Source organism: Aedes albopictus, chromosome 1 (assembly GCF_035046485.1).
Source record: "Aedes albopictus strain Foshan chromosome 1, AalbF5, whole genome shotgun sequence".
NCBI classification, from domain to species: domain Eukaryota; kingdom Metazoa; phylum Arthropoda; class Insecta; order Diptera; family Culicidae; genus Aedes; species Aedes albopictus.
In genome coordinates, this window is record NC_085136.1 from 37806439 (window position 1) to 37833807 (window position 27369).

The window sequence follows — 27369 nt, forward strand, 5'->3', positions numbered from 1 at the left end:
TCTTCAGCTCGTCGATGGTCTCTGGTAGGTTCTCCACGTAGTTTTCTGCGTTGAGGGCATAAGCGACGCACGAATAGTCATCCAGCTTGACCGGCGCATTCCGGATACGCTGACTCCGACGAATCTCGAGAGGATCTGGTTCGTTCCCTTGCGGATCCATGTCGTCCAGGCAGTCATTGAACTCGTCCTCCTCGTGAACATCAACAACTTCCGGCTGAACTACATCACCAGCATCCTGTACAGCTCCATTCATCGGTACATCTCTAACAACCGGCATATCACCGGCATCCGGCACATCCTGAGGCGGTGGAGAGCAGGGACCGACCAAATCAACACTGTCACAGCTCGGCTTCGAATGGCAAATCGCTTCCCGATTGCGTGGGAGTTCCTCCACGACAACATCCCTGGCGATGAAGACCTTCCTTGTATCCCACAACCGGTACCCGTTGGCACCGTATCCAACGAAGTAACAATTTTTGCTCCTGGACTCCAACTTGTTCCGTTTCTCCTTCGGTACGAAGCTGTAGGCCTTGGATCCGAAAATGCGGAACTTCGAAACGTCCGGCTTGTGGCCATGCCACATTTCGTAGGGCGTTCTGTTGGTCGTCAGTGCCGCTGTAGGACTCCGGTTGATAATGTAAACCGCCGTCAGCACGGCCTCGCACCACAGCGTCTTCGACATCCCGGCGTCCTCGATCATCGCCCTAGCCTTGTCCATTATCGTGCGATTGAGCCGCTCACTCACACCGTTCTGCTGCGGCGTATACGGAACGGTGTACTCCAGTTGTATCCCCTTTCTCCGACAGAAGCTCCGAAATTTCTCTCCGACATACTCTCCTCCGTTGTTGCAACGTAGGCGAGAGATACGACTGTCGAAGTGCGACTCAGCCATCGCAGCATAAGTTTCGAACGCTTCAAGTACCTCGTCCTTGGTACTCAGCATATACACAGCAGTAAAATGGGTACAATCGTCCGTAAAGGAAACAAAATATCGCTTCCCAAGCAACACAACTTGTTATAATAATGTACATTTTACATGTTTCATACAAACGCCCATGTTTTGTTCCATGTACCGGAAACGTATTTTCGTACACTTATATCACCGAAAAAGCGCAAAAAATGGCGGCTTATAAAACATCTTTGATGTTACTAAAGATGTTTTTCAATACATTATTATAACATAAAAATAAGTATTGAAAATGTTTTCTGCGAACATCGTAAATACTTCCTTGTGCTTACGGAGGAATCATAAATTATCAAACACGCACTATGTAAATAAATATGACACCTATTTTGGTGCTATTTTGTCATGGCTCAAAATAATTTCTAAGCCTCTTTACCATCTCGATGTTTAGTTACTATGACGCAATTTTATGTGCCATTAAAAATCTATGGTGAAATAAACATATTCACTTTTCATGAATTCATGCGCTTTCCATAGGATTGGAAACCAGTAGAGAGATTTTTGTCAATCCTCTGATTTTTTTGGAAATGTAGAGCACAATTCAAACATGGCTTCCTTACACAGTACCATCGGGAAGTTTTGGAATGGTATTTTCATTTATGTTGTATTGATGTGCTTTTAGAATTAGAATGTTTAACCATAATCGATAAGGAAATAATATTATTTCAATCAATGTTTTGAATATCTCAGATAATCCCAGATAATTAATAATTGGGCGAAAAAAAATGTAGATAAACCAACAGCTGAAGTGTTATAATGTGAAACTTTTTGGTAGGCACTGTAATCCATCTGGCCTGATACAGAAAATACAAAATATTAGATATACATTCAAATTACATCTTATGGACATCTTAATAACAAGTTTTTCGAATACCTTAATAATACATTGAAAAAACATCGTTGCAACGTATTTTAAACATCCATTTGTCAATAGCGCATACACGGATGGGATTTTTGTTTTTTTGATACCTATTTTGAACATAAGTATAACAATAACAAACTCAGTGTGCAGTTTAGCCAATTACAACGAATTGATTTCTAATATTTCGCGGAGGCAATTATTGTGTTTAAACTGGGCTTTTCAGTGCGATTGAGCCGTCACGTAAGTATCGAAAGTGATTATTAGGTGATAGTAGGACTGACATTAAAGTGAAGTTAAAAATCGTTGGTTCCTTCTACGGATCCATTCACGTCTGAAGTGATTTCCACAGTCGCCAACCATTGTAAAGAGTATTTCTATACCTGTGTTTACTTGTTAAGCGAATGGCAAGGCAATGCTTAATTTTCGTGTATTCTATATGTAATAGGTGTTTCATATAATATTCAAGACAGTGATGTTTAAGAAGATACTGTAAACTTATTAACTTGTACACTAACGTATTTTATACTTAAAAATAACGTATTGGTTACATATTTGGAACCAAAGGTTTTAACTATGTGCTGCTAATGTTTCAAAAATCATATTAAATTGAAGCAGACGATGAATAAAAAATCTTGTATAATCAACGTTAAATTTACGTCATTCTAACTTGAGGAGATGTTGATAAGATATTTTCGAAACTTGTTTTTGTCAAACATAGATAAAGCATGATTTCAACATAAGATGTGTTCAGATACGATTATAGTACTGTACTATAACATCTTTTTCAAATTAAATTTTCAAAGATGTTTTCTGTGTTACTTGGGTTACCGTTATACGCCGCCGGTGTCATGGCTCCACACACGTCGCTGTGAATGACTTCGAGGGGACGGGAACTTCGAGGCAACGGCATCTCCATGAAGGGCTTCCTGGTCTGTTTTCCTTTGAGACAGGGCTCGCAGACGGCACGATCCACTATTTCACTTTTCTTCAAGTTCAGGCCATTTACCATTTCACCGCTCACGATCTTCACAAGTCCACTTCTCCCAATGTGGCCGAAGCGCCTGTGCCATAGCTCTTCGTTGCTTATGGCATTTTCAGTCACCAGAGCAGCCGGCTCTTTCACTCGCGACACGTCAACGTTCAGTTCGAAGAGTTTGTCCTTTCGCTTGCCCGTGCAAACAACTTCACCACTTTTTAGGATCTCGACACTGTTCTTCCGAAACACTACCTGCATGCCCAGCAGTCCGACGCGTTGGATCGAAAACAGGTTGTACCGCAAACCCGGTACGTACAAAACATCCTTCACTACAGCGTTTTCTCTTCGGTTTCCGATCTTCGTCGTAATGTTCACTGCACCAGAGTAGTTGCTCTCAAGCGTTTGTCCGGAAGCCACTTTGATCATCACCGGCTTATCCAGTTTCTTCACGTCACGCAACCAATCGATTGTTCCAATCATATGATCGGACGCGCCCGAGTCGAGAATCCACGAAACGTCACTGTTGGAGGAGTTGTTTTCCACCGACTGGCCCACGAACACCATCTCTTTCTCACTGACATTTGCTTTTCCTCGAAACACATTTTTCTTCGTGCCCCTTGACACCCCCTCACTACGACCTCGTTCGTCCCCACGGGTCGGGCATTCAGCACGCTTGTGTCCCTCTTTGCCGCAGGCAAAACACTTCGGTTTGTTCTTATTCTTGCCTTTCCCGGCAAACGCGGTCGAGTCGACGTCCGCACTGACGTCATCACTGTTGGCTCGTTTTACGCTCTCGTTGAGCAACCGCGCACGCACGAAATCCAACGTACACTGTTCGTCCGACAAAGTTTCGAGCACCGTAACCAGCTGGCTATACGAACGCGGCATCGACTGAAGTAAATAAAACACAACGAGTCGCTCGTCCAGCTTTATGCCCGCCGAATCCAAATAACGCACAGTTTTGTCGAAGAACAGCAGATGTTCCTCCATCGAAACGGTTTCGTCGAATTTCAACGCGGATAGCTTCTTTAGCAGGAAAAACTGTCCAGAAATGCCTTTTCGCGCGAAAGCATTCTGCAGCGCCACCCAAATGTCGACCGGGCTGCGCTTTTGCTTGACATATTCAAGCTGAGAGTCCGCGATATTTCGGATCAGCACCGATTTACACCGAACATCTTTCTTCCTGCGATCGTCCAAAGCTTTTTCCTTTTCGCGTTTAATCTCGGCACTATCACCAGCGAGCACTTGGAATTCTGCCACTTCTTCCGGCAACTGCTGAATGCACGGCAGGAGACCCAGCTCCTCCAAGTGCACCTCCATCCGGAAGCTCCAGTTGGCGAAATTTGTACCGTCAAACAGGTACACTTTTCGATCCTCCTCCATGGCAAGAATTTACCGTTCACTCACTCGACCGAGACTATCGAACACGCACGAACACGTTATCCGCGAAGCAAGCACAATTTGCAGGTTAGGGCGTAGACTGGGCCCATCACCTGAGAAGACTTTCGGTAGCGCAGAGAAAATAACCAACGCGTGTGCTTGCGGTTGAATACAAAAACAGAATGAATTTTATTTCTCTTTCGTTACATCTGTCAGAGTGACCAAGGTGTCTTATATAAAAGGTAGTGTTACATACACGCTAATTCAATAATAATCAGTTGCGCTCAACAGGTTGGACAACCGTCTGAATTGACAAATTCGGAAGATGAGTTGGACAACCGTCTGGATAAAGGGATCTTCGGTGGAAACAACTGAAAGACGGGTTGGACAACCGACTGAATTGACAAATGCGGAAGACGAGTTGGGCAGCCATCTGGATGAAGAGATCTTCAGCTGAAGGAACTGAAAGACGGTTGAACAACTGTCTGAATTTGTTGATTTCTTTGTTGACAAATCTAGAAACCGTCTGGATGAAGTGATCTGTTGTGATTTTGTTGTTGACAAATCCAGGAGATGACTTAGACAACCATCTGGATGAAGTGATCTTCGATTGAAAGAACTGAAAGACGGGTTGGACAACCGCCTAAATCTGTCGATTTTGCTGTTGAAAAATCAGGAAGACGAGTTAGAAAACCATCTGAATGTTTTGGAAGCTGGAAGAACTGAAAGATGAGTCGGACAATCATCAGGGTGAAGTAACCTTCGGTTGGAAGGACTGAAAGACACGTTGGACAACCCTTTGAATTTGATGATTTAGGACAAACGTCTGGATGACGCGATTTTCGGCTGAAGGAATCAAGAAACGGTTTGGACAACCACCTGGATGAATCGATGTCTTAAAAAAAAACTGGAAGACAGACTTACCTCAACGCCTCTTCGGCCAGGGCCGACTGGTGGTGCAGCAGGTTCAGAATCCGCTTCGGATCGGTGTCGAACAGGCCCAAGCCCAACGGAGCGAAGGGAAACACAAACGGGATGGCCCCCACGGCTGCGCCGGGAAACCCGATGATGCCGGCTGTTGTGGCCGTAGCTGCGGCTGCAGCCGCCGCTGCCGTTGCCGATGGGGCCGATTTGATTCCGGTGGCCCGGGAGTAGCTTCCGGTGGATGCCGCCGATGCGCCGCCGAAGAAGTGGTTCAGAGTCTGTGGGGGAGAGAAGAAGGGGGTGGACAATTTTTTGGGTGGGTTAATGTAGGTCGAATTTTTCAGAGATAAAGTGATGAGATGGGACTTTCGCAATTCAAAACAAAATCACCCTTAAATTAAATAGATAAAGTTTATTTTTCTTTTTTATTGTGTATTTTCACTTGTTTTTATTTTCTTTTCAATCTTTTCATCGTCGTCTCTAATAATTATAATATTTTTACAGCGTGTTTTTCTTATGTGTTTTTTTTCTGGGTTTTTCCTCTACACTTGCGTCAAAATTGGATTTTCTTTGTTTTGTTTTTCTTGCTTTCTGTTTTCATTTTTTTACAACTATGATATGCATTTTAAATTTGTTTTGCTCTCCATGTTCTTGTGTTGTGTGGTTTTCTTCTTCTGTTTTGCTCTGGGTTTGTTATTTTCATTTTAAAACGGTATCAAATTCTGCATTCTCATAATTTGCATCAAAACTGCACTGTATTTGTGTGTTTGTGTATGTGTATATTTTTTGCATGTTTTTTATTCTCGGGTGAATGTCGATTCTACCTCCAGCTTACATGTCCATTAAGTTTCGATTTTCGCGATGTGATCAAACTTTTTTTTTGCTCAAATTTCTTACATAAAGAGAAAATTATGTCATAACTCATCTGAGTATGTGTATTGATTCAAGATTTTGGGTCTAAAGGCAGCTAAAAGTTTCTCATAATTTTACTTTTTTACTCTTTAATAACTTCATTTTAGTGTTTTTTATATCGCTTCAAAGCAGTGTGGAAGTCAATTTTGGTCATTTCTAGGTGTGTTTAGGTTATTTTTTGTGTATGTTCCGAAAATGTGAGCCATTTCTCTAGGTATGTACGAGAAAAAGTAATTTCAAATTAAATGGACATGCTAGTGAAACCCAAAAACTTTCCTATTCTCCGGTAGTCAGTGGCTTTGGCCACCACGCTGCGAAAACTAATTGAAACTGACGTTACGTCCAGTCCAGCTGCTGCGCTATATGAATATTTATGTAAGTCTTCCATTCAATTCTCGATTCTGTTATTTTTCAGTGTTTATTTGCGTTTGAGTGTGTGTTGATGTGTAGTTTTGATGAGGGAGGGGGTTGTATCGCTCACAAACACACATAACTGCAGGATGAGCTAACAAGTAACGCCCGCTCGTTCCAGCGTTATGCGGTGTGATCAGTCGGTCTTTGTCTATTTCAGGTTTTCGGGTTTTGCTCGCTGTTTATATCTGCTGTGGTGTAAATAAATCAATATAATCAGAACTGCTGTAAATAATTCAGTATTGTTTTGTATGCTGCTTAAATTCGTCTTACATTAAAGAGAAAAACTTCAACATAACATCAATTTCAATTGTTTTATTTACTCAGCTTTTGTTCAGCTCCATGTGTCTATTTGAGTGTGTGTAAAATCAGAAAAGTAGAATAAATCAACCTGCTTTCTTGTCCTTTTCTATCGGGAGTTGAAAAATATATTATTTTTTATTTTGTTTTGTATTTTTTGCACTTTATCTACAAGTTTCCATCAAAACGATGCATTTTTAAATTTTATATATTTTACGATACTAAGTAAAATCGATTTCACTTCTTTCCGCTCGCATCTTAATTCGGATTAAATATGCTTAAAGTAACAAAAGCAATGCTTTCTACTACAAATATGTGTGTGTGTTTTTGTTATTTCGCTATCCGTCGCACGAGAAGTTATTCGAAGGGACAGTGAAATCGCCGGTGACGATTCTAGTTCGGCTTTCAATGTTTGCGCCTCTCGTAAAAAAAACTAACGATTTGCACAAACTTTTTCGCTCTTCTCAATTTTCTCCCTCGTAGTCTCATTCCCTTACTGCTTTTTCTTAAATGGTAAACGGTTGTTGCTTTAATTCTTGTTATTTCGGTAGTAACACATACAAGTGGACGAACAAACTAAGGTAAACTACTCATCTCTACGCAACTTAGCACGAGAAAACTTAAACCCTATCAATAGAACGGAAAATTAAGAGAAGGAAAACTCGAGGAGAAATGTTCGCTACATATTTGTTGAACGTGTCCCTAGAAAAAAAACTACGAAAGCCAATAATCGCTTCCTCTTTATCGCGCATGCTCTTTCCTTCCCTCTCTCTGTCTCTCTCATTCGTTTCTCTTTCTCACACCCGCACGCTCTGGTAGCACTCATGTGCACATCCGCTGCGCCATCGGTGTGTGAGTGACATTCATGAGCATCCACGTCACGTTTTCGCTTTTCCATTCGCGGTTTTTTTGTTCTGTTTTTTACTTTACTGTTTATATCTTTTAATTTTTTGGAACAGGCACTACAGTGTGTGTGTGTATTTTCTCTTACTCTCTCTCTCTTATCTCTTATTCTGTTCATTAAAATATTAGATTTACTTCTGTTTATCGGTAATAATATACTTGTATGTGTGTGTATGGTTTTTTATGCTGCTTCTTGTTCGTTCACATGTGTGTCCAATTTTCTTTGTAGTATTTTTTCCTTCTTGATCGCCTCCATATCATTTGTGTCTGCGTATCCAGCGTATAGTTCTTTTATAATTGTTCCGCTCTTTGAGAGAAATTCCTTAAAATGATTTTGCTCTGCGCTATTGTTTGTTTGTTGGTTTGTGTTGGTGAGCTCTCGATTGGGATCAGTAGAAAAAATCTGGTTGTTTGTCGGTATATTGTATGAATGTGTGAGTGTCTGTGTTTATGCGTTTGTAGATGACGTCTGTATGAATGTGTTTGTGTAGCTTGGCACTCAAATTATACAGTTATTTTACTCTTACGGCTGTATGTTGGGTAAAAACAGATTGAGTTCGGTTTGTTATCTATTAGGGATATTGTATGTAGGAAAGTGTTTATGGTTATTTTAACAGAATATTTCAAAGATATTTTTGAAGTTTGTTTCGGAGTTGGCTCAAGAATGATTTTTGTTCTGCAAGCAATCATGAATTCGTGAGATTCTATAACAATGAAAGGTGGAGCGGACCTGATGTGATGGCTAAAGCACGTGACTATCACGCCAAAGAGCTGGGATCGAATCTCCACCCGACAAATTCACAAAATGTGAGTTCTTCCTTCAGAAGGGAAGTAAAGCGTAGGACCGGAGATGAACTAGTCTAGGGCTGAAAACTTCGTTAATACAGAAACTTTGTTCGAAACCAGGAAATATTTTCAGTTGCAATATGAACAGATTCTTTAAGAAGTCGGGTGTTATTATCGAGAAAGCAGTTCTATCTTCATAAAAAAAACTTGGAATCAACTAACTTATTTAAAAGCCTGGAGAACCTCCCGTCAGAAACTAGGAACCATTCAAATGGAAACTGCTCAACAATTGTTGGAAAACTTTGAAACATACAGTGGAGATCGATCCTTGCTACAAGCTAAACAATTTCTTAACCAAGAATTCAAACATTTTCTCAACATAAGGTAGAATCTTATCAGAAGTTAAAATTTACAAAAAAAAACAACAGCTGAATGCAAATACACGCCATAGAGGAAGTTCATGAATCACTTGCAAAATCAAACTATTATCCAACCATTACTCCAATCAGTGTTGCCGAAAAAACGGTAAAGATATTCCCATGGACATGAAATCTATTGTTTTGTTTACTGCATCGTCGCAGCCCCCCGTCTGTCAGTGTACATATAAAAGGAAAAATTAAAACGAATAATAGATGATTGCTCCAACCGGTTGCTGCACCGGTGTCTGTGTGTGATTATAAACCTGACGTTCCCTGATGCTCGCGAGTCGTCAACAAGAGTGTACAACAATCAACGCCTATAACAATCCAATTCATTTAATGTTGCCTATTTCCGTATGTGAGTGTGTATGCTTTGTTGTATATAAAAAAAAATCACCAGTTCTATTGTTTACGGTTTTGTTACTGTTACTTTTGTTTGTATGTATGTATGGTTGTAAGGTTTGTTGTATCTCACAGTTGTTTTCGCTTCTGTCAATTATGTTTCTTATAAGGTTTTATATCAGTAGTTAATCAGTTCGTATAACACTATTGCAAATAATTAAATAAAGGTGTTTATTTGCATGTTTGAGTTTTGAACAATTATGTTTGTTGTATAAATAGCGCACCGCCTACCGGGTTTGCCGTCAGTAACTGACAGACAACTGGTGGTAACGGTGTGCTAGCAACTGTAATCCTGTTTATTTTTCTGTTTTAAAATACGGTTAAAGAACACTTGATGTTGCATCATGTTTATTTTTGTCTGTTACATTGTGTTATTTGCTTGCATCCTGCACTTCACGTCACACGTTTGTTCTGTTTATCATCATTCATCGTCGCCCGCGTTGCCATTTTCGATTCAACTAAGGATTGGAGGTTTTGTTGGGCTAAATTCGATTTTCGGTTCCGCAGCTGTCAGTTTGTGAGTGTTTTGGTTTGTATAACTATTGTTTGGTTTGTCGACGCAATGCTGCTTCAGAGTTTGTTTTTTTTTTTGTAAGGTTTCCTATTGTTTTTGCAGAGCTTTATTGCGAATGTGTGTGTCTTGGCGTGCGTGTAGTGAGATTGAGAAAAAAAAAACATTTTGGAAAAATAAACAATGACGTTTGGTGGGAAACAATAAAAACTCTGATTCATATCAGACGATTCATCTAGAACATTTTACAGCAGTCGTTCGCTCGGTGCAACATGCTTACATTGCATCGTCATTGGCCTCCTAAAGTGAGGTTAAGTTTTGTGAAATCCCATTTCGTATTTTAATGATTGAGTCGTTTCAGATAAAATTTAATGTGGGATCGGGGTAGAAAAATTCATTTCATCGATAAATTTACCAAAAAAATATTGATTAAACTGATGAGGAACTAGTATTTCCCATTCAAACTTCAAAATTTTCACGACATAACCTCAACTTTTAATCGCCAATTGACACTAAAGTGCTTCAGAATGCACTGACAGCATGACTGACAGCACAAATACACTGACTCATGATTGCTTTTCGATTATAAAAAAAATCATCGTCAAATTTTGCAATTAGCGGACTTGCAACTAAAAAGCGTTGCAACGAGCGGGTTTGCAATGAATGAACGGCCGCTGTGATGACAGGTTGATTAGCCCTTCACAGTAGAACTACCAAATTTTTATCAGAAATGATGAAAAAGTTGTGCGTAATAAGAGAAGATCAATGTTCAGTGCTCATTTTTTTTTATTGCAGAGTTATGTGGGAGTGAGTGAGTGAATGAGTGCCCAGTAACAATATAGACATCATCCGGTATCGATATTTTCGCTATTATGTCGGTAAAAATATATATTTTTTGTATTGCTCTATGTTTGTTTACAATCCGCATGTCTCTTCTGCCTTGTTTGCTGCAAGATGCGGATCTGCTGCTGCGCGTGTATGTTTCTGTTTGAGTGTGTGTGTGTGTGTGTGTGTGTGTGTGTGTGTGTGTGTGTGTGTGTGTGTGTGTGTGTGTGTGTGTGAGTGTCTCTTGTCAGCATTGCTGATTCGGTATTCGGTTTGTCTTGTTTCTCTATTGATATATTATGGAAGAATTTGAGTTGCCCTGAGCTATTATTTTCTCCATTTCTCTGCTTGTCTGTTGTTCTGGTTGATGTAGTCATTATTCTGTTTTGTGTGTTTGTGTGTGTGGATGTAGTGATTTCATTTGTACGGGTGCGCGTGTTTGTGTGAGAGAAACAACTAAAACTTAGCAACTAGATCTGTTTGCAACTAGATCTGTTTAACAACTATCGCTGGATTCGACTTTTTTGTAACTTATACCGGTTGTTCTTGTTGTTGTTGCTATGGAAACTAAAATCCTACGTTCGCTTATTAGAAAATTAAAAACAAATTGGGAGAAAGGTACGGTTTAAGCCTCGCCGTGTATGAAGAAGAAACTTGGATCCCATGCATTCAGTTTTCGTTTTGTATGAGAAACTGTTTGTTTGTGTTTTAGTCACCCTGTGGAATTTCTCGCTGGTAGCAACGCTTTAGATACATTTTTAGTTTTGTTTTTCTACGTCTCGTTTTACACTTACCATCCAAAATCGAACTAAGTGTTTTCTTTATTTTATTTGCTTAAACGTACGTTCTCAACTAATGGTCGCGCTTCGCGCTTACAAAATACAATAATTATCCTGTTGAGACATAGTTGATCATAATTTTATCCATAACATCTGTATCTGTCGCCGAAACATAGAACAAAATTTTCGTAACTAAACTAGGAGAATTTTTCGTTTGATAAAGATAACAACAATAAAGCTATAATTTTGGTATGATAATTTTGAATTTTGACTAGCGCCGTTTGCCGAAAAGGTAAATGCCAAATAAAGCTCAGTTCCAAAAGTTTTGTTTTACAGCCAATTGGTATTGTTTTTAATAATTTTAATCAGTTCCGAAAAGTTTCGATACATTTTCGATTTCGCCATCCAAAATGTGTCTCGCCCCTTCTGTGGCGCTTGTTTTCTTCTTTCATCTCTGCGGGGTTCCTAAAATGCTTCCAAATGAGTGCGTTTTATCGCTTTTTTTTTGTTTGGTTATTATCAAAATCACAGATTATTGTGTATCTTTCGCCTAAATATATTCGAATCGTGAACTGGGTTGGGAACCAAAAGAAGCTTGTTTGTGTGCTTGCAACTACTACACTCTTAAAGATGTACGTAAATTTAGTCCGCTGAAGCATTGTTTTTTTTTGCTGTCGTCCATGACATTTATTAGTTTTTGTTTTTGGTTTAATTTCGATCTAATGTTTAATTTCAAACTCGTCGCACACTGCATTGTGGCTGGCTCGCCGGCTCTAAAGCGTGCATTCGTGTAGGTGAGTGACTGACCTCAACGAAGGGTTGTGTAGAAGTTTATTTCGCTGGTCTCGCCGGATCAGTGTTGTGTGTCAATCATGCAGATAAGTTTCTCCTTATAGTCTTTTTAAATGTGTGTGTGTCAGTTGTGTGTTTTGTATTGTATCGATAATATCATCAACCTTAACTTGCTAAGTGGTTTCAATTTGTGTATGTTTTTTTTCTGGATTTCAGCTTACTTTTTACAGATTTTTGTTATTTATCTCGACCTTAATATTGGTTTCAAAATTAAATCAACTTGTTATATTTTTACTTTCATTTTTTGTTTATTATTTAGAGGCACTCTAAGCTACAAATTGACTCAAAATCGAAAACTCGGCATAGATTTTGACTTGCTTTCGCGTTAAAAAGTTTTTAGAATAACATTTCCAATTCTGCGCTTTCGATTTCAGTCACATTTGCTTCAGTGTATGTATGTGTGTGTGATTGTGTTATCATTATGAACCGGTTCCTCAATTTGTAGGTATATGTGTACGGGTTGTGTGTGTGGTATGTGAGGATTTCGTTTTATAAAAATATTTTTCACGCGTTTATCGTCGGTATGATACGTCGTTTCCTTGAGGAGAAAAGTTGAAATTCTAGATGTGTTGTATTTGGATTCAAGAATTCCCGGTCGAGTTCGAGTGTGTGTTTTGATGTAGGGGTGCACTCATTTGCATCGGCATTCCGCGGTGTAAGGGTGTGAGTGTATCTCTAATTTTATTTTTTTTTCATGTACTTTTGTGTGTTTATGTAACTATTTCTAAACGGGTGTCCATGTGCTGATATATGTTTTGTTTTATGGATTTTTCCTTCTTTTATATAAAAGGTATATTTTTTATATAAATACGATCTATGCTCTTATCGTCTAAATCCTATGGTTTAATCATTTTCTTTACTTAACCTCTTTTTTTCTTCTGCAAGATATTTTAAGTGATAATTATTGCTATGCTTGTTTTTCTCCTCTTTGTTTCCGCAACTAGCAGTTTTACTTCCTACTTTTTAATAGTACTAAAATATTATCTAAGTTTATGTATATAGAATTAGTATATTAATAATTGAATTTCCATCCAATAATATTACCTTATCTCTTTTTACACACGACGAGTTCCAACTCTCTGTCTCTCGACCTTTTCCTTACCCTAGATCACTAATCATCATAATATAATAGCAATAATAATCCAAAACGGTCATAATCCGTTTTTCGCTTCCTCGTTTTTATCCACGTTCATCTTATGCTTATGTGTGTATGGTGCCGCGCTTGGTTCAATATTTCCTGTCTACACGAACGTTCTTTTTTACGGATAATAGCCTACTGAGGTTATGTTCCCCGTGTAAAAAGGAAAAAGTGTCTCGCCCCTTTCCGCTCGACTCTTTTCTTCCGTTTCCTTTCTTTCGTTTGTTCACAAACACACTCTGCGTTTTGCTGCGCATGTTGCAAACTTCGAAAAATCATTATGTAAATATGTGGAAAATAAATATATATTTGTTTGCTTACATTTTCCCACGTTATCTGTCAAACTTTGTAGGTGTGTCTGTGTGTGTGTGTCTGAATTCCCCTCGAACGCTGGTGTCAGCAAGCACACGAGCATCGGTTTCGAGTGTGTTTGTTTGCTTGCTGGTCTGTCTGTGTCGTCCATTACTATACTATCCTGTACTCGGTATGCGCGGTAAAACAAAGACAAAATAATTTAAGTTAAAAAATATACTAAACAACAGAATATGCATTAACAAAAAGGAACTTTTAGCTATGGTAAAAAAATATTTCAGAAATATTTTGTCGCTTCCGGCTTTTGATTTCCTCTTGTAGTAAGTAGCAGCAACGGTTTGTAGGTTCTGCTAGCTTTTGTCGTAAATAGTCACTTAAACATATATAAAGTATAAATCAATTTGAGCTTTCGCTAACCGAAAGAGGAGTTTCGTTTTGTGGAACTTTGTTTCGTTTCTAATGGTAATCAATTTCTGGTTTGTTTTTGTGTCTACGTGTGTTGCACTTTTATTTTATTTTTAAAGTCTGGACTTTACCGATCGGAATGGAGTTTTACTGCGGACATCTTTCTTGTAGATGGATTGAAAAGTAGACCGAAAAGTTGAAAGCAGCTGAAAATTTGTGAAGATTGGAGAGTTTCAAGTGAACTTCTAGCAGCAGATGCTAACAAACTTTTGATTACAGGCAAAATATGTATTTAGTAGAAAAAATAATTGACATACTTCTTGAAAGGTATGTTTCGAAGTGTTAACATCTTTTAAAAGTTATTGAAGTGATTGAAGTTTGAAGTTTGAAGTGATTTAAACTTTTAACTGAAGCTTCTGGACTGAAGTTTGGAGGCTTCTTGATAGAAGATCGGAAGCTTCATGATGATTACTTGACAACTCCGAAGCTTGCATGTATTAAAACCTATAATGTTGGAAATCTCATAAAATATATAAACATTTGGAAACTTCTGACAGTAGCTAGAAAGCTTCTCGACAGAAGCTAGGAAGATTATAGAAGAGAGAAGATTTTATGGCCATGATACTTGCTGTTTGTAATTTTCCAGAAGAAGAGTGCCTTTGTAAATGGTAAAATCAAAACAGCGATCATCCATAGACAAATTAACGTAACACTGGTGATTTTTTTATCGACTACGCTTTCAATGATCGTTTTGAATCTCACAATGCGTGCGCCGCATAGTATTTCTTGGGATTTGACGTATCACAACTGCGCTTTCTGTAACCTTTTTTGCACGAAACCGAATTCATGCAACAAGTTTCCTCGGTGTTGATAGTGTGAACTGAGCGATGGATTTTGGAGAAAGTCAAAGGTGATTACAAACGTCAAACTCCATCTGTTTACCACTACCAAAAGTTCTGTTGCGATGATACTTCTGCGATCATGCTTTTTACTGAAACGGTGATGTTCCGTTCTTCGCTTTCTGACAACCATAAACAGAGCGTATAAAATAAAAGACAAAAACACTTTTTCCGTGTATGAAAAATCAAAATAAATACTCCGCGTAGAGGTCAGTTTGCCATCACTTTCCATGACATACTTGGTTGAGTGTCATTACTTGGTTAGTATCGAACTGCCCCCAAATAAAACCGCCGCAAAACTCCATTCAGATCGGAAACTCTAGCGCCTTCGTCAGAGCGATGAGTGTATACTTCTACTATTTGCCGTTGAGTGTGAAAAATGGTGAACAGAAACTTTAAAAAGTGTGAGAAAATCAATGAGTGTTGCCTAATACGGGAAGCAGTACAGTTAGAGTTGAGAGAACAATATATCACATCTCTGGTGTGGGTGTGGGTGTGTAGGTGTATTACAAACGGAGCAACAAAATATAGAAGAACAAAGTTTGAGGTTAAGACGTAAACATGCTTGAACAATTGAACTTTTTAACACTTTGTAAGTGTGTGCGTGTGTGTTTGCGTGCGGGAAAGATTGTACACAAGTGTGTTTGTGTGTGTGTGTGTGTGTGTGTGTGTGTGTGTGTGTGTGTGTGTGTGTGTGTGTGTGTGTGTGTGTGTGTGTGTGTGTGTGTGTGTGTGTGTGTGTGTGTGTGTGTGTGTGTGTGTGTGTGTGTGTGTGTGTGAGTGTCTAACAAATGGAATGTAATGCTTGAAAGAAAATTGAGTTTGAACCAAACGTTTTTTTTTTCATCATACTTAACAGCTTTTAGCACTAACACTAAGCACTACCTTCTACTACCCAGTAGCAATTATTTCTTCATATTCGTTTTTGTTTTCCTTTTTTCTTGTCTAAAATTAATAAATCTCGATTCACAAAGTGGAGGAGAAAACGTGTGTTTAACGCGTTGCGTTCTTTTCTAAGATTATAGAATTTATTCTTTTGTTTACTTTGATAAACACCGAAGAACTTAATAGATTTCATTCCTACTTAGGGAAAAACCGCGAGATTTGGGCGATCGCGGCCGCCTTTTTGCCGTCGATTGCGCCAGCATATTAAATAACTCAATTATGGTTTGCCGAAATAAAATTTTGAATAATTAAGCCTAAAAAATATAATTTTGATTCGATTCGATAAATGTAAATTTTGACTTGATTGGTTGCGTTGTTTGTGTCGAATTTGTTTTGTTACTCTACCTAAACCGAAACGGAAACCGCTTCATCACAATAAATTTTGAGATCCATGAAGTGTTCGAAACAAGTGCGCCAATGATGCGGATTGGTTCCGGCGGGAGTTTCGCCCTATAATTAAGTTACTTAACATTATGTTCGTGTCCGTGTTGAGCGAGACGGGTTCGCCACCCACTCGCCGCCCACAAAACAAAAACGGTAAATTGTTCATCTCTATCACAGCCAATGGTTACGCAGAATCTTCTGTTTGCATTTGTTTCAGTGTTTTTCCCTTTGAGTTTTATGTTTTTGAAAAAGTCGCCAATTCGTCGTTTCCCTTTCGCGGTTTTTTTGTTTTGTTAACTAATCTTACTCAACAAATACTAGGAAAGAATCGCTTAACTTAACAACGTAAATTTGAACTAGGATTATCACAACACGTTTTTTAGCCGTAGCGTAACGCTACTTTGATTTGCCGAAACGATAATTTTGAACTTTGGTTTTTGGTTGCCGAAACAGTCAATTTGGAATATCTCCTCCACCTTCGATCCATCAGGTTTTCCTCCAAACGGAAAACCTTAAACTTCAAACGTAAATTTAGAACGAATCGAAATTTTTAAGATGCTTAAATAAGTTTGTTTTGAATAGTTTCCGTGTTTTTTTTTGAGAGTGAAAGATTTAAAGTTTGTGTATGTGTGTAGGTGTGATTACTCTTCTCGTGTGATATGCAACTAGAGTTGATTTCGTCTAAATTTCTACTACCCTTCCGAAAATTTCCTTCACTTAACGATCTAAATGGTATTCTTTTTCGACTTCTCCTTCCTTCCTTCCTTGCCAACCGCCCCTGAAAGAATTTAGAAAGATTTTTATCCAGGCTACGACCTACTTTCAGAGCTGTCACTTCCCGGGTGTTCTACGAAAATTTGCGGAACAAAGAAATCCTTCTTAAAATTAAAATTCATTACACATTAATAAGGAACGTAATGCTTCCGCGCTTCTAAACCGCCGTCGCTCTGTCTCTTCTGGCATCCCCATGCACATCTTCGTTCGCTTTCCACGCAAATGTGTATTATTTGTGTGTATGTGTGTGTTTGTGAATCTACGTCTGTGTCGGTATCTTGTGTTTGAAATAAGAAAGTATATGAAAAATCTGTCTTACAATGATAACAAGGAAAAAAACTAATTAATGTTTTGATTCGGTTCCTGTTTGCTGTTTAGCGGCAAACGCGTAAAAACAAAAACTATTGCGCAGTTCACGTTTCCGCAACGCGAAACCGCTCTGTGAGGAGGATGCATTAACATTTATGCGAGTACACTGAAAAAAGAAATATTTTATCTAACCTTTCGTAATCACACGCGTCAACGAGTAGCTTTGCGGTTGTTTCTTGAAGAGGAGAAAAGTTGTTGTATTGTTTGTTTGTTTGCGATTTCTGTCTTATGCAGATTTATCGGATTTTTGCAGAGGGTAGATAATAACTAACTCAATTAATTAATATTCAATAAGATCACAGATGTCTTTTTTCAATTAATTATGTTTGTGTACCGTGTGTATAAGTGATTACTCCCGTTTTTCTTCTCATCGTGCTAGAGCGAACGACGTGCGCATCGTGTTGCGCCGACGAAGCTGACAAGTTACCATGCGTCTCCATGGCAACGGCAACGGCTTCGCGCGGAGAAACCGATCAGTGCAGTCGTCCGCTCTCCGGTTTTCGCGAAAGTGTTTTCAGTGATTTGAATTCCGTCCTCCAAAAATTGACAATTTGATCGGTAATTTTGCAACTTGTTTTGCTTACGTTTTGCCGTCTCGCCTGTGTAACCTGTTACGAAGAAGTGTTTATTGGTATAAATAGCACCAATATATTAAAATTACATTAAACGTGGTTGTGTCTGAGTGTGTGTGTTTTTCTGTGTTGTGTGGTAGGTTGATTACTATATAAAATTACTCTTTATATGTATATATTGCTTCATTACTCGCACGATTCATCCTAACATTATCGTGTTTTGTATTTACTTCTTTTCAGGGGGAGGAAACGAAGGATTTGCTACTAGGGGGTGTCTTGTTAGTTTGTTTTCTTAATAGCTTCTTTTGTAGTCCCGTAATGGTATATATGTGTGGGTGTGTAAGTTATTTTTAACTCTTAGTGTACGGAGGCTTCTCCTGTGCGTCACTTCCCGCTATTGTTTTGTTTTTGTATGTGTGTTCGTACTGTCATCTGCTGGTATCCTGCTTCATATTTTTCTTTACAGTTTGGTTACAGTCCTCTGCGAGCCGCTCTGTTGGTTGCTACTTAGGGGACTTAGGGGGAGCCGTTGAAGGTCGTTCAGGTGAAGCCGTACATATCACAATGATGCTGCAGGTTGTAGAGCAGGAGGAAGTTCAGCAGGTGCAGATCGTCGCACTATTGGGGCGAGTCGTCCTTCCCGTCGATCGGCGAGGGCGATAGGAACTTTCGCACGTACTTCGGGTAGTGCGTCTTCTCGTGCGCCTTCAGAATCGTCGATCGGGAGAACGTCTTGCCGCACATCCCGCAGCGAAACGGTCGCTCGCCTGGAGTTTGGAGGGGGAAAATTGGGGTTACTTATTGCTATTTTTAAAGACATTTTGAGGCTGCAACTAGTTAATTTCATCGACTATTATTATTAATGCTATTATTTCCTTCTTCTTTTCCAGATTCAGAATGGGATAAACTCAATACGGAGTATTGAGTTTGCATTAGCTAATTTCATACAAACAACTCGTTTATGATTTTTATTATATTCTCAGGTGGCATGGATTACCAAGAAGGCTGAGGAAAGCAAAATTTGACAGAACAAATGAGGCTTTGTTCGAGGCAACAAGTTTGATAGAAACCACAACTTGAACCATTGGCAACGTGGTTGGAAATCCTAGATTGCGAAGAGAATTTGACCCACAAGGTGAGTGCATAATATGTTTGATACTACCAAACTTTGTGCCTTGGTTTGAGACCTGGAAGATGAGTAATTTTTTTCAGGATGCATACTTAATAGATGAATTAGTGTCTTGCTACTGTTAATGTTTAGTTTTTAATTGTATTATTTCATAAAATAAACTAGTTTGTTTTTCTTCAGGTTATCACGTGGAATGTAGTCCGGAAATGCTGTTCAAGACAGCAACTTCAATAGAAACCATTTATCCTGATTGGAACTAAACGTTTCGGTAAGGATCTAAGCCTCAACTTAGTCATTTGATGGTAGCAACAAATTTAATAGAAAATTCGGCGTCAAGCAGCAGCAAACTTCTTTGTGCTGTAATTGTATGGTTCAAATTATACAACTTCACAGACCAGATGGACCTTTACTGGAGCCAACGATTGTATACTGATTGAAAACTTGACGTTTTGATGAGGAGCGAATCAAAAAGGTAAGTAATATGTTCAAGACATTCAACTTGATAGTTTAACCATCACAATTGCTCCAGGCTAATTTTTTTCAATTTCTCATGTGGAATGTAGCCTCCTGTAGAATGCTGTTCAAGACAACTACTTCAATAGAAACTATTTATCCTGATTGCAACTCAACGTTCCGATGAAGCTTAGTCATTTGATGGTAACAACAAATTTAATAGAAAATTCGGTATTAAGCAGTGCTGTAATTGTATAGTTCAAATCATACAACTTCACAGACTAAATGTACCTTTCAACGTTTAGATGTGCAGCTAATCAACAAGGTAGGAAATATTTTTAAGATATTAAACTTGATAGATTAATCATAACAATTGATCCAGGCTAACCTGTGAGGTATGTTCTCTCAGATATTAAGGATTTAATTCATCACTAGATGGCCTAAAATACGTCTTAGTTGGTCACTGTTTAAAGGCAATCGATGGAATTTATAGTTCCTGGACTGCGATTCCTCTGTTTGAGGCATCATAGTTCATAGAAAGTTAGACAATGCTGCTTCTAAGTATCTTGAATTTTTCTAAGACTCATCATAACATTTTTTATGTTTCCACACAACAAGATTCCGAGATAATGAACATAATTTTTCAAAAATAAGACAGTAACGGGTCTCAGTGGCAACAATCAGCTTGATTTATATACAAATCAATGTAATTCAGATTGATCGTGTATTGTTTGTTTTGATCATGCGCAACTAAATTAGAACCTCTCGCTACAGTTGCAATGTTAAGTTGTCTACCAAATTACATTATTGTTCAAAGTTTTCAATAAAATTTTGGTTCTGAGTCTGGGGCCACTGTAACTCGCAAAAGTTTCGTGGGCTTTACCGGTTTTTCATCTTTTTTCGGCTTTTTTTGGGATATTTCGGCTTGGGAAAACCAGTGTCGCCCCCTGGTTTTGAGTCAGTTTGAACTAGATATTCGGAAAATGAAATATCATCAATATCCCTGAACAAGCGAGTTGCAGCCTCAAAATCAACCCTTTACCCCATGCCACTTACCTGTATGCACCCGACAGTGATCCTTCATGTGGTGCCGCAGCTTGAACGCCTTACCGCAAAACTCGCATTTGAACGGCCGGTCACCGGTGTGCACCGGCAGGTGCGTTATCAGCGACGACACGTCCGGAAAGCTTTTACCACAGAACTTACATAGCACCACGTTGCCCTGGTCGGCGGCGGCCGCATTACCCGACGCTACGGCGGCTGCTTGTGCCGCGACGGCCGCCGCAAACTCCAGCTCCATCGGCGTAGCACCTTCGGGCGACTCCAGCAGCTGTTCCAGCGGGGGTCCGCCCCGGTGCGGTCCGAACTGCGCCGACGTTAGCTGCGAGGGCGATAGTGATGACTGTGCTAGGGAAGCGGCTGCAACGGCGGCCGCTGCTTGGGCGGCCTGCTGGTGCTGCGCCTGCTGCGTCAGTTCGTGATGTTGCTGCTGGAGCAGGGCCAGATGCGACGGGTGTATGTGCATCGGTGCTTCGCGATACTTGAGCGTCTCGAGCGAGTGCGACAGTATGTGCCGGGTCAGTTTGCTCTGGTGGGGAAACGTCGCCCCGCAATACATACACGGATAGATTGCGGCACCCTGTTCAGGACCGTCAGCACCACTACTTGATCTACCACTTCCGCGGTCTCCGGAACCACTACCAAGCCCTAACGGTGGCCCGCCGAGAACGCTCGGACAGAGGCCACCGCTAACGATACTACCGCCGCCGGAGTGCGGTTCTGCTGTTTCCTGCAAACCAAACAAAAATCGGACATCAACTTCTTTTGCTACTTGTGTTGTTTTCGTTATTTGTTTTTGTAATTTTGAGAAGGTCGCTAACAGTCCTAATTTCATGTAACGGGAAACGTAAATGGAAATCATAAAATAACTAGAAAGCTAACGGATCGGAACAGGACACAGGGTGTGAGGCAAAAAGAGAAAAGAGAGAAAAGTATGATTGGAAAATCGCGCGAAGGAGGAGAGTAAGAAACGATACAAAATATTAAGAAACTATAAAAAAGGAGATCAGAAGAACACAGACGTGATAAATTGTCAGTGTCTTGCGTTCGTCTAAAGAAATTGCTCCCCTTAAGTGTTTCTCTTTCGCTCTGCTTTTCGTCCTTCTGAGAAAGGAATGGAGAAATGAAAATGCTAGTTTGCCTGTTCTCATCGATCCATAGAATCACAAAAAGTCGTTTCACTTTCTCCATAACGGCAACTTTGTGGGTAACAATGTGTCTTTCTCTTAATCCGACAGCTAAATGACATTTGACGCTTCACTTGGTTGATATGAATGCTACTACTGACTGATATAATAACTTTGCTCTCTGTTTAGTTTTCGGTATTTTTTTATTATCAAGGAAATACATTTTATTTTAGGTATACTTAAGCTCCCGGAAGTAAGCGTATTATAAATCAGAGTGACGAAAAGTGTGTCCTTATGAAATAATGTACTCAACGGGAATATCAGTAGTTTACTTCGACTTTTTGGGGAGATATAGAGGCAGAGTTGGAAAGTATAACATTGTAAAGGAAAATGGAAGCCTTCTAACTGAAACGTCAAGGATCGAGAAATAAAGAAAGGAAAAACGAAAGAAACAAAAAAGGACAAACAAGAAAGAAGGGAACAAGATAAAAGTGTAATCCGTTTTGTCCATATTCTGGTTTTAAAAAAAGAAAACAGATTAAAGTAGGACGTTTCCAGTCCTAGGTTACGGTTGATTCGCAGTAGTTCCTTCATATAGCTTAAGCTGTTGTTTGACTGTTTGTAAATAACCAAAAATTTGTCTTCAAGAAGTTGAAATTCGATTTTTGTCTGGTTGTAGTGGGCATATTTTTTTACACAATTTTAGAATTCCAGAAGCGCAAGCGCGACGGCGTTTTTGGTTAGGCTTGATACGGTTGTTTTTTTTTTGGTTGACTTGACTGAATGACTGATTAGTGACCGATTCGGTTGATGGTTTTGTTTTGGTTTTAGAGGAAGGATAGGAGAGTTAGGGGTGTGCAAGTTCCAAACCAGAGAGAAGGTCGAAATCGAATTAGGGAAATTTTCAGTGTTTCCGAACCTTCTTTCTGTTTTGAGAAACTTTGCAAGGGGCCTTGGGTAGAATTTTGTCAAAAACGTATCAATGGTTCCCATTTGCAGAGAGATTTTGTTTTTTCATTTGTTTTTTTTTTGTTCTGCTTAGGTATATACACAAAAATTCGATATAAAAACTTGATATATGAGAGAAAAAACATCTGATAATAAATGGAAAATGCACTCGATGGAATGAATAAAAAAATAAAAACGATACTAAAATTTTGATATCATTTGGATTTGATTGATTTTTGTTTTGGATTTTGTTTGCACCAATTGAAACGAAAAACTAAAGAAATGTACTTCTGTATGCACTTGGAATAAAAATATGTTTAGCACAGCCATGTTCAAAAAACGGAGATCAACTTCTTGACAGTTAATTAAAAATAAACGAATACTGAAAATTTGTTCCGAAAATGTTTTGCTATCTTTTGTTTTGAGATTTTTTGTTTTGCCGAAAGGGTGTTGAAACAAAAGAAAGTTTGAATTTCTCTTTTTGCTTTCGAAAGAAGAAACAAGTAAATTAAGTAATGAGTTAAAAACAAAACAAACTGCTCGTCACCATACTCAATTATAGAAATTGGAAAATACACACACAATACGGAAACACTAAGATATAAATATGTACACATTGAACACATAAGAAATTGATATTTATACAGTCAGAATAATACATTTATAGGTACACATAAAAAGGGTAATAAAAAGGGATGAATACAATATTGAGACACAATTTTCGTTCTATGGCTGCTCCGTGCGATCTTTGCTCGAAGTCTTCATCGGTTTGACACCACTTTATCAGAGAACTCAACCAAGCTGGGCGTCAAACGTCGGCGTAGTCGATTATTGCTGTGTGCTTCTAACTACAACTGTCAAATACAGCGTTGCCAGCGTCCGAACAGGTGACACAAGCTGTTCGTGTTGTACCCACGCTATGTGGATAACATCAACTAAGAAAATACATTTAATTTACTCTAGAAATGTCAAAACAAATGAGCGTCACGTCACACTGAATCGAAGTTATGATGTTCAGTCACTTTGAAACCATTCGAGTTACACTGCAATTTGAAAATACCAAGCAGTTTTTATGCGTGTCGCTTTCCTAAATCACAGTGTAGGTGTGACATCAACTATAGGACTGATTGTGATGAGTTGGTGAAAGGCACACAAAACCGCAAGGACAGAGGCAAGGAAAGGGGAGGGAGGTGAAAAATCTGACATGCATTATACTTTGGCTTGCAATTGCGCTTTCCGGGAATTTCATGTGCGTGCGCTACCGGGTTTCACGTGGGTTTGTTGTTGTTGTCGCTGCTGCTGCTGCTGCTGTCGTTAAGTTTCGTTCGGCGAAGGAAGGCTACTGATGGGTATATGGAAGGTGTGTGTGCTTTGCGTTACGGCGTAATGCGATGCGAAAAAGAGGTGCTTTAGGCGTACATAGAAAGATTTACGATTACCGTCACCGAACACGGGACCGATGAATTCCGGGAAGATAATTTGCAACTGAGTAAGCAACTTGTGACACACACACACGTTGGAGCGTAGGTTTCGGAGTGAATTATGGATTGCTTAGATCAGAATCAAAGCAAGAACAATTCACTCGGATGGGAATTTTTTGATATCGACAGTCGAACATGTTGTGGAAGCCAAATACAATCATACGAAGATTTCTTGGAATTAATTTAAACAATTTAACATCTCCTCAAACAGTAAGACACCTTTCCGGCGAGCGCCTTAAATAATTGATATGCCTTAATGCAGGCAAATCCGCACAAATGGTTCGTAATTACACTCGCTCAGCTCACCCTTTTCCATCCATATGTTTCACATCGCTACCGATGTAAAACGTTGCAACTTCGCGCGTGTGTGACTCGACAAGATTTGGAACCATGAATTATGAAAGCGCGTTCCATTTCCGACCGCACGCTGCTTCGCGGTTAGTGTCCCTCCCCTCGACCCTTCATAAGCCACATTAGAATCAGGTGTGTGTCACCTTTCTTTCTCCGCTGCTGTCTCCGAATACTAGTGGCACTCACAGCTTGATACTAACACAACAAGCAGTCGTCCATGGCCGACTGTGACGAGCGTGTGCACCATAACCTACCCCAATCGGTATCCGTCGAAGAAGGTCTGTGCTGGGGCGACATGGAGCCAAATGGAACCGAAAAAGTGTCACCCCCTGCTCCTGCTCCAGCCCGGCGCAACTTTGTCTCGGGGACTAATGGTAGCGGGTTCACCGGGTAGACTGGTTCAGATAAAATTCTGCTCGACAATTGTACCATTGCATTGTTTTTCGGGGTGTACATATTATGAAGATTCTTAATCTGCACACCAAAAGGAGTCGAAAACTAAATTTCCATAAATATCTCTACCCGGGAAGAATCAATTTGCAGTTTGCATGGGTGTTTTCCGTAAAAAATAAAAAAAAAACAGTTAAGTTTTTGAAATTTAAAAACAATTATTCGACAGGATTTCAATTTTATCGTTTATTTGCAAATGTGGTAGAAAATTATTAAAAAAATGACTAGAAAACGATAAAATTGGATCGATTTTCTGGCATTTTTAAACTCTTCAAACCAACCTACGTAGTTAGACTCAAGGTTGCTTATCTCTCGACAACAAATCGCCATAAAATGATTTTCACCGATAATTTCAGATGTGGCATTTAAACGATCGGACTTTCTCGGTCCGTTTTGATATCTGCTTACTTCTATGAAATTGCAGCTCCTTTCACGACCCTGCCTTTTCTTTTGAGGATTTATCAAACAGCTGGAAAATCAGCTGTCATTGAACATCTCGTACAGTGGCGTAGCCAGAAATTTACTCTGGGAGGGGTTTTCGATGTTCAATAATACCTTTTATTATTTGACACTTACATTTCGTAAACATATACATTGATGTCAATTTCTTGATTTTGCTTTGGCTGACCAAGCCATGTGGGAAATTACACTGTTGAAAATGCTTTGACATCCATGTGCACAACAGAACACGTGCTCGATGAACAAATTGAGATTTGAAATTATGAATTTCATAATTTCAAATCTCAATTTGTTCATCGAGCACGTGTTCTGTTGTGCACATGGATGTCAAAGCATTTTCAACAGTGTAATATACATTGAATTTGAGCCGTAGGTTAAAAATAGCGGCGCAGCCGAAAAATTTTCTCATCACAAAGCGTTTTATACTGGAAATTTGTTCCAGAAATTTTGGCTCTGGGGGGGGTTTTAACCCTAAAACCCTCCCCGTGGCTACGCCAGTGATCTCGTAGAATGTCATATATTGATCCACGGTCACGAACGACACGCCATATCATCTGTGTGATACTGCTGCTCCATAACCGCAACCAGTCTAGTGCTCCACTGACTGCTGTCGGTTGTAACTGTCGGGACACCGACTCTGCATTTCGTGTGTGAGCCACCAGACGGATCGATACCGTGTCGCTTTGCAGCCAGGCAGGTTCCAAACTACCTCCGCTGCTGCCGTTTCCTTTGACGCGAACTTCCTCCCCGACCTAGGATAGGAGGAGTTGAAGGAGCGACGTATGGGCACAAAAAGGACACACATGGCACGGCGATGACTGTGATGATTATGACGATGATGATGGTGACAATAATGACGAAGATGACAGATACAAACTAAACAATACGATGGTTTCGATGATTGAAAAGGAGAGGAGGAGGGTATTTCCGTGAGGTGTTGCGTGGTGGGATTGGAAACTGTTTCGTTTTGTTTGATTTTTTTAAGGAACAGTGAACCTCTGATAACAAACAATACGACTACTGAAATACGACATTTGAAAATAAATGTTTGCTGAAGAGAAAATTTCGCGAAAATTTTGATCAAATGGGATTGTATACTAGCACATTTTGCCGAATGTCGTTCGATTATTGTATCGGATTTTGTTTCTGTCGTTGTTTTGAAAAATTCAAATCAATTGGGTTTTTTAATTTTGACTTTTTCAGATTTTTAGAGCTTCATTTTGGTGCCTCAAATCAATTTCAAAGATATTTTTCAATATCAACTTTTGACAGCTGGACAACTGCTTGACAGCTCTGCTCAGTACAAAATCCTACGAGTGGTGATTTAACAAATCGCTCACATACAAAGTTCAAACTGATTTTTAAATAGGCTCCCGGGCTCCAAAATTAATGAAAATTTGAATTTCGGCTCAGTTTGGCGGGCAGATTCAGAATATGGCAATACCTCAACATCGCGTAAGAAGCTAATTGTTTTTGAAATTGATTGAGCTATAGCGGAAGCAGTCACTGCCCAAGTAGTTCGTCACCCTACGATAAACTCTATTGCTGAATCAGAAATTGAACTGTTCATGCACTGAAAACTTTTAATAAAAAGACACAGAACGCTTTCGATTGAGAGGTAAATTAGTGAAAAAGCGCGTTCTGGTGGGTTTCGAACCCACGACTCTGTATTAGTTAGACCAGCGCTTTAATCAACTAAGTCACAGAACAGGTTGAAATTTCAGACATCATTGTGCCAGAAAAGGGCTTCATATAACCTTGTGGATGGATGTTCCTGGTACAATTGTCGTTTGGGCACCACTTTACATGTGCAATAAATATGCTGGTGGAAATTTCGGTAACAAAGGCACCCAATGTTTGATAGTTGGCTTGATTTCATCCCAGAAAGTAAAAATGTAATTTGCCATA

At 39.4% G+C, this 27369-nt stretch overlaps 1 protein-coding gene across 5 annotated transcripts in view; it reads right to left on the reverse strand.

Annotated features, from left to right (window-relative positions):
* LOC109428579 (protein tramtrack, beta isoform) overlaps positions 1-27369 on the reverse strand; it is a 289306-nt gene that overhangs the window by 15254 nt on the left and 246683 nt on the right. For 3 of the 5 annotated variants that reach the window (XM_029856800.2, XM_062844374.1, XM_062844373.1), the window contains exon 7: positions 5107-5384. In XM_029856800.2, the coding sequence (XP_029712660.2) occupies positions 5107-5384 (278 nt within the window). Of the gene's footprint in view, positions 1-5106; positions 5385-5498; positions 18772-20642; positions 21376-27369 lie in introns of those variants that run through there. The other 2 variants (XM_062844376.1, XM_062844375.1) reach the window with 1 other exon arrangement.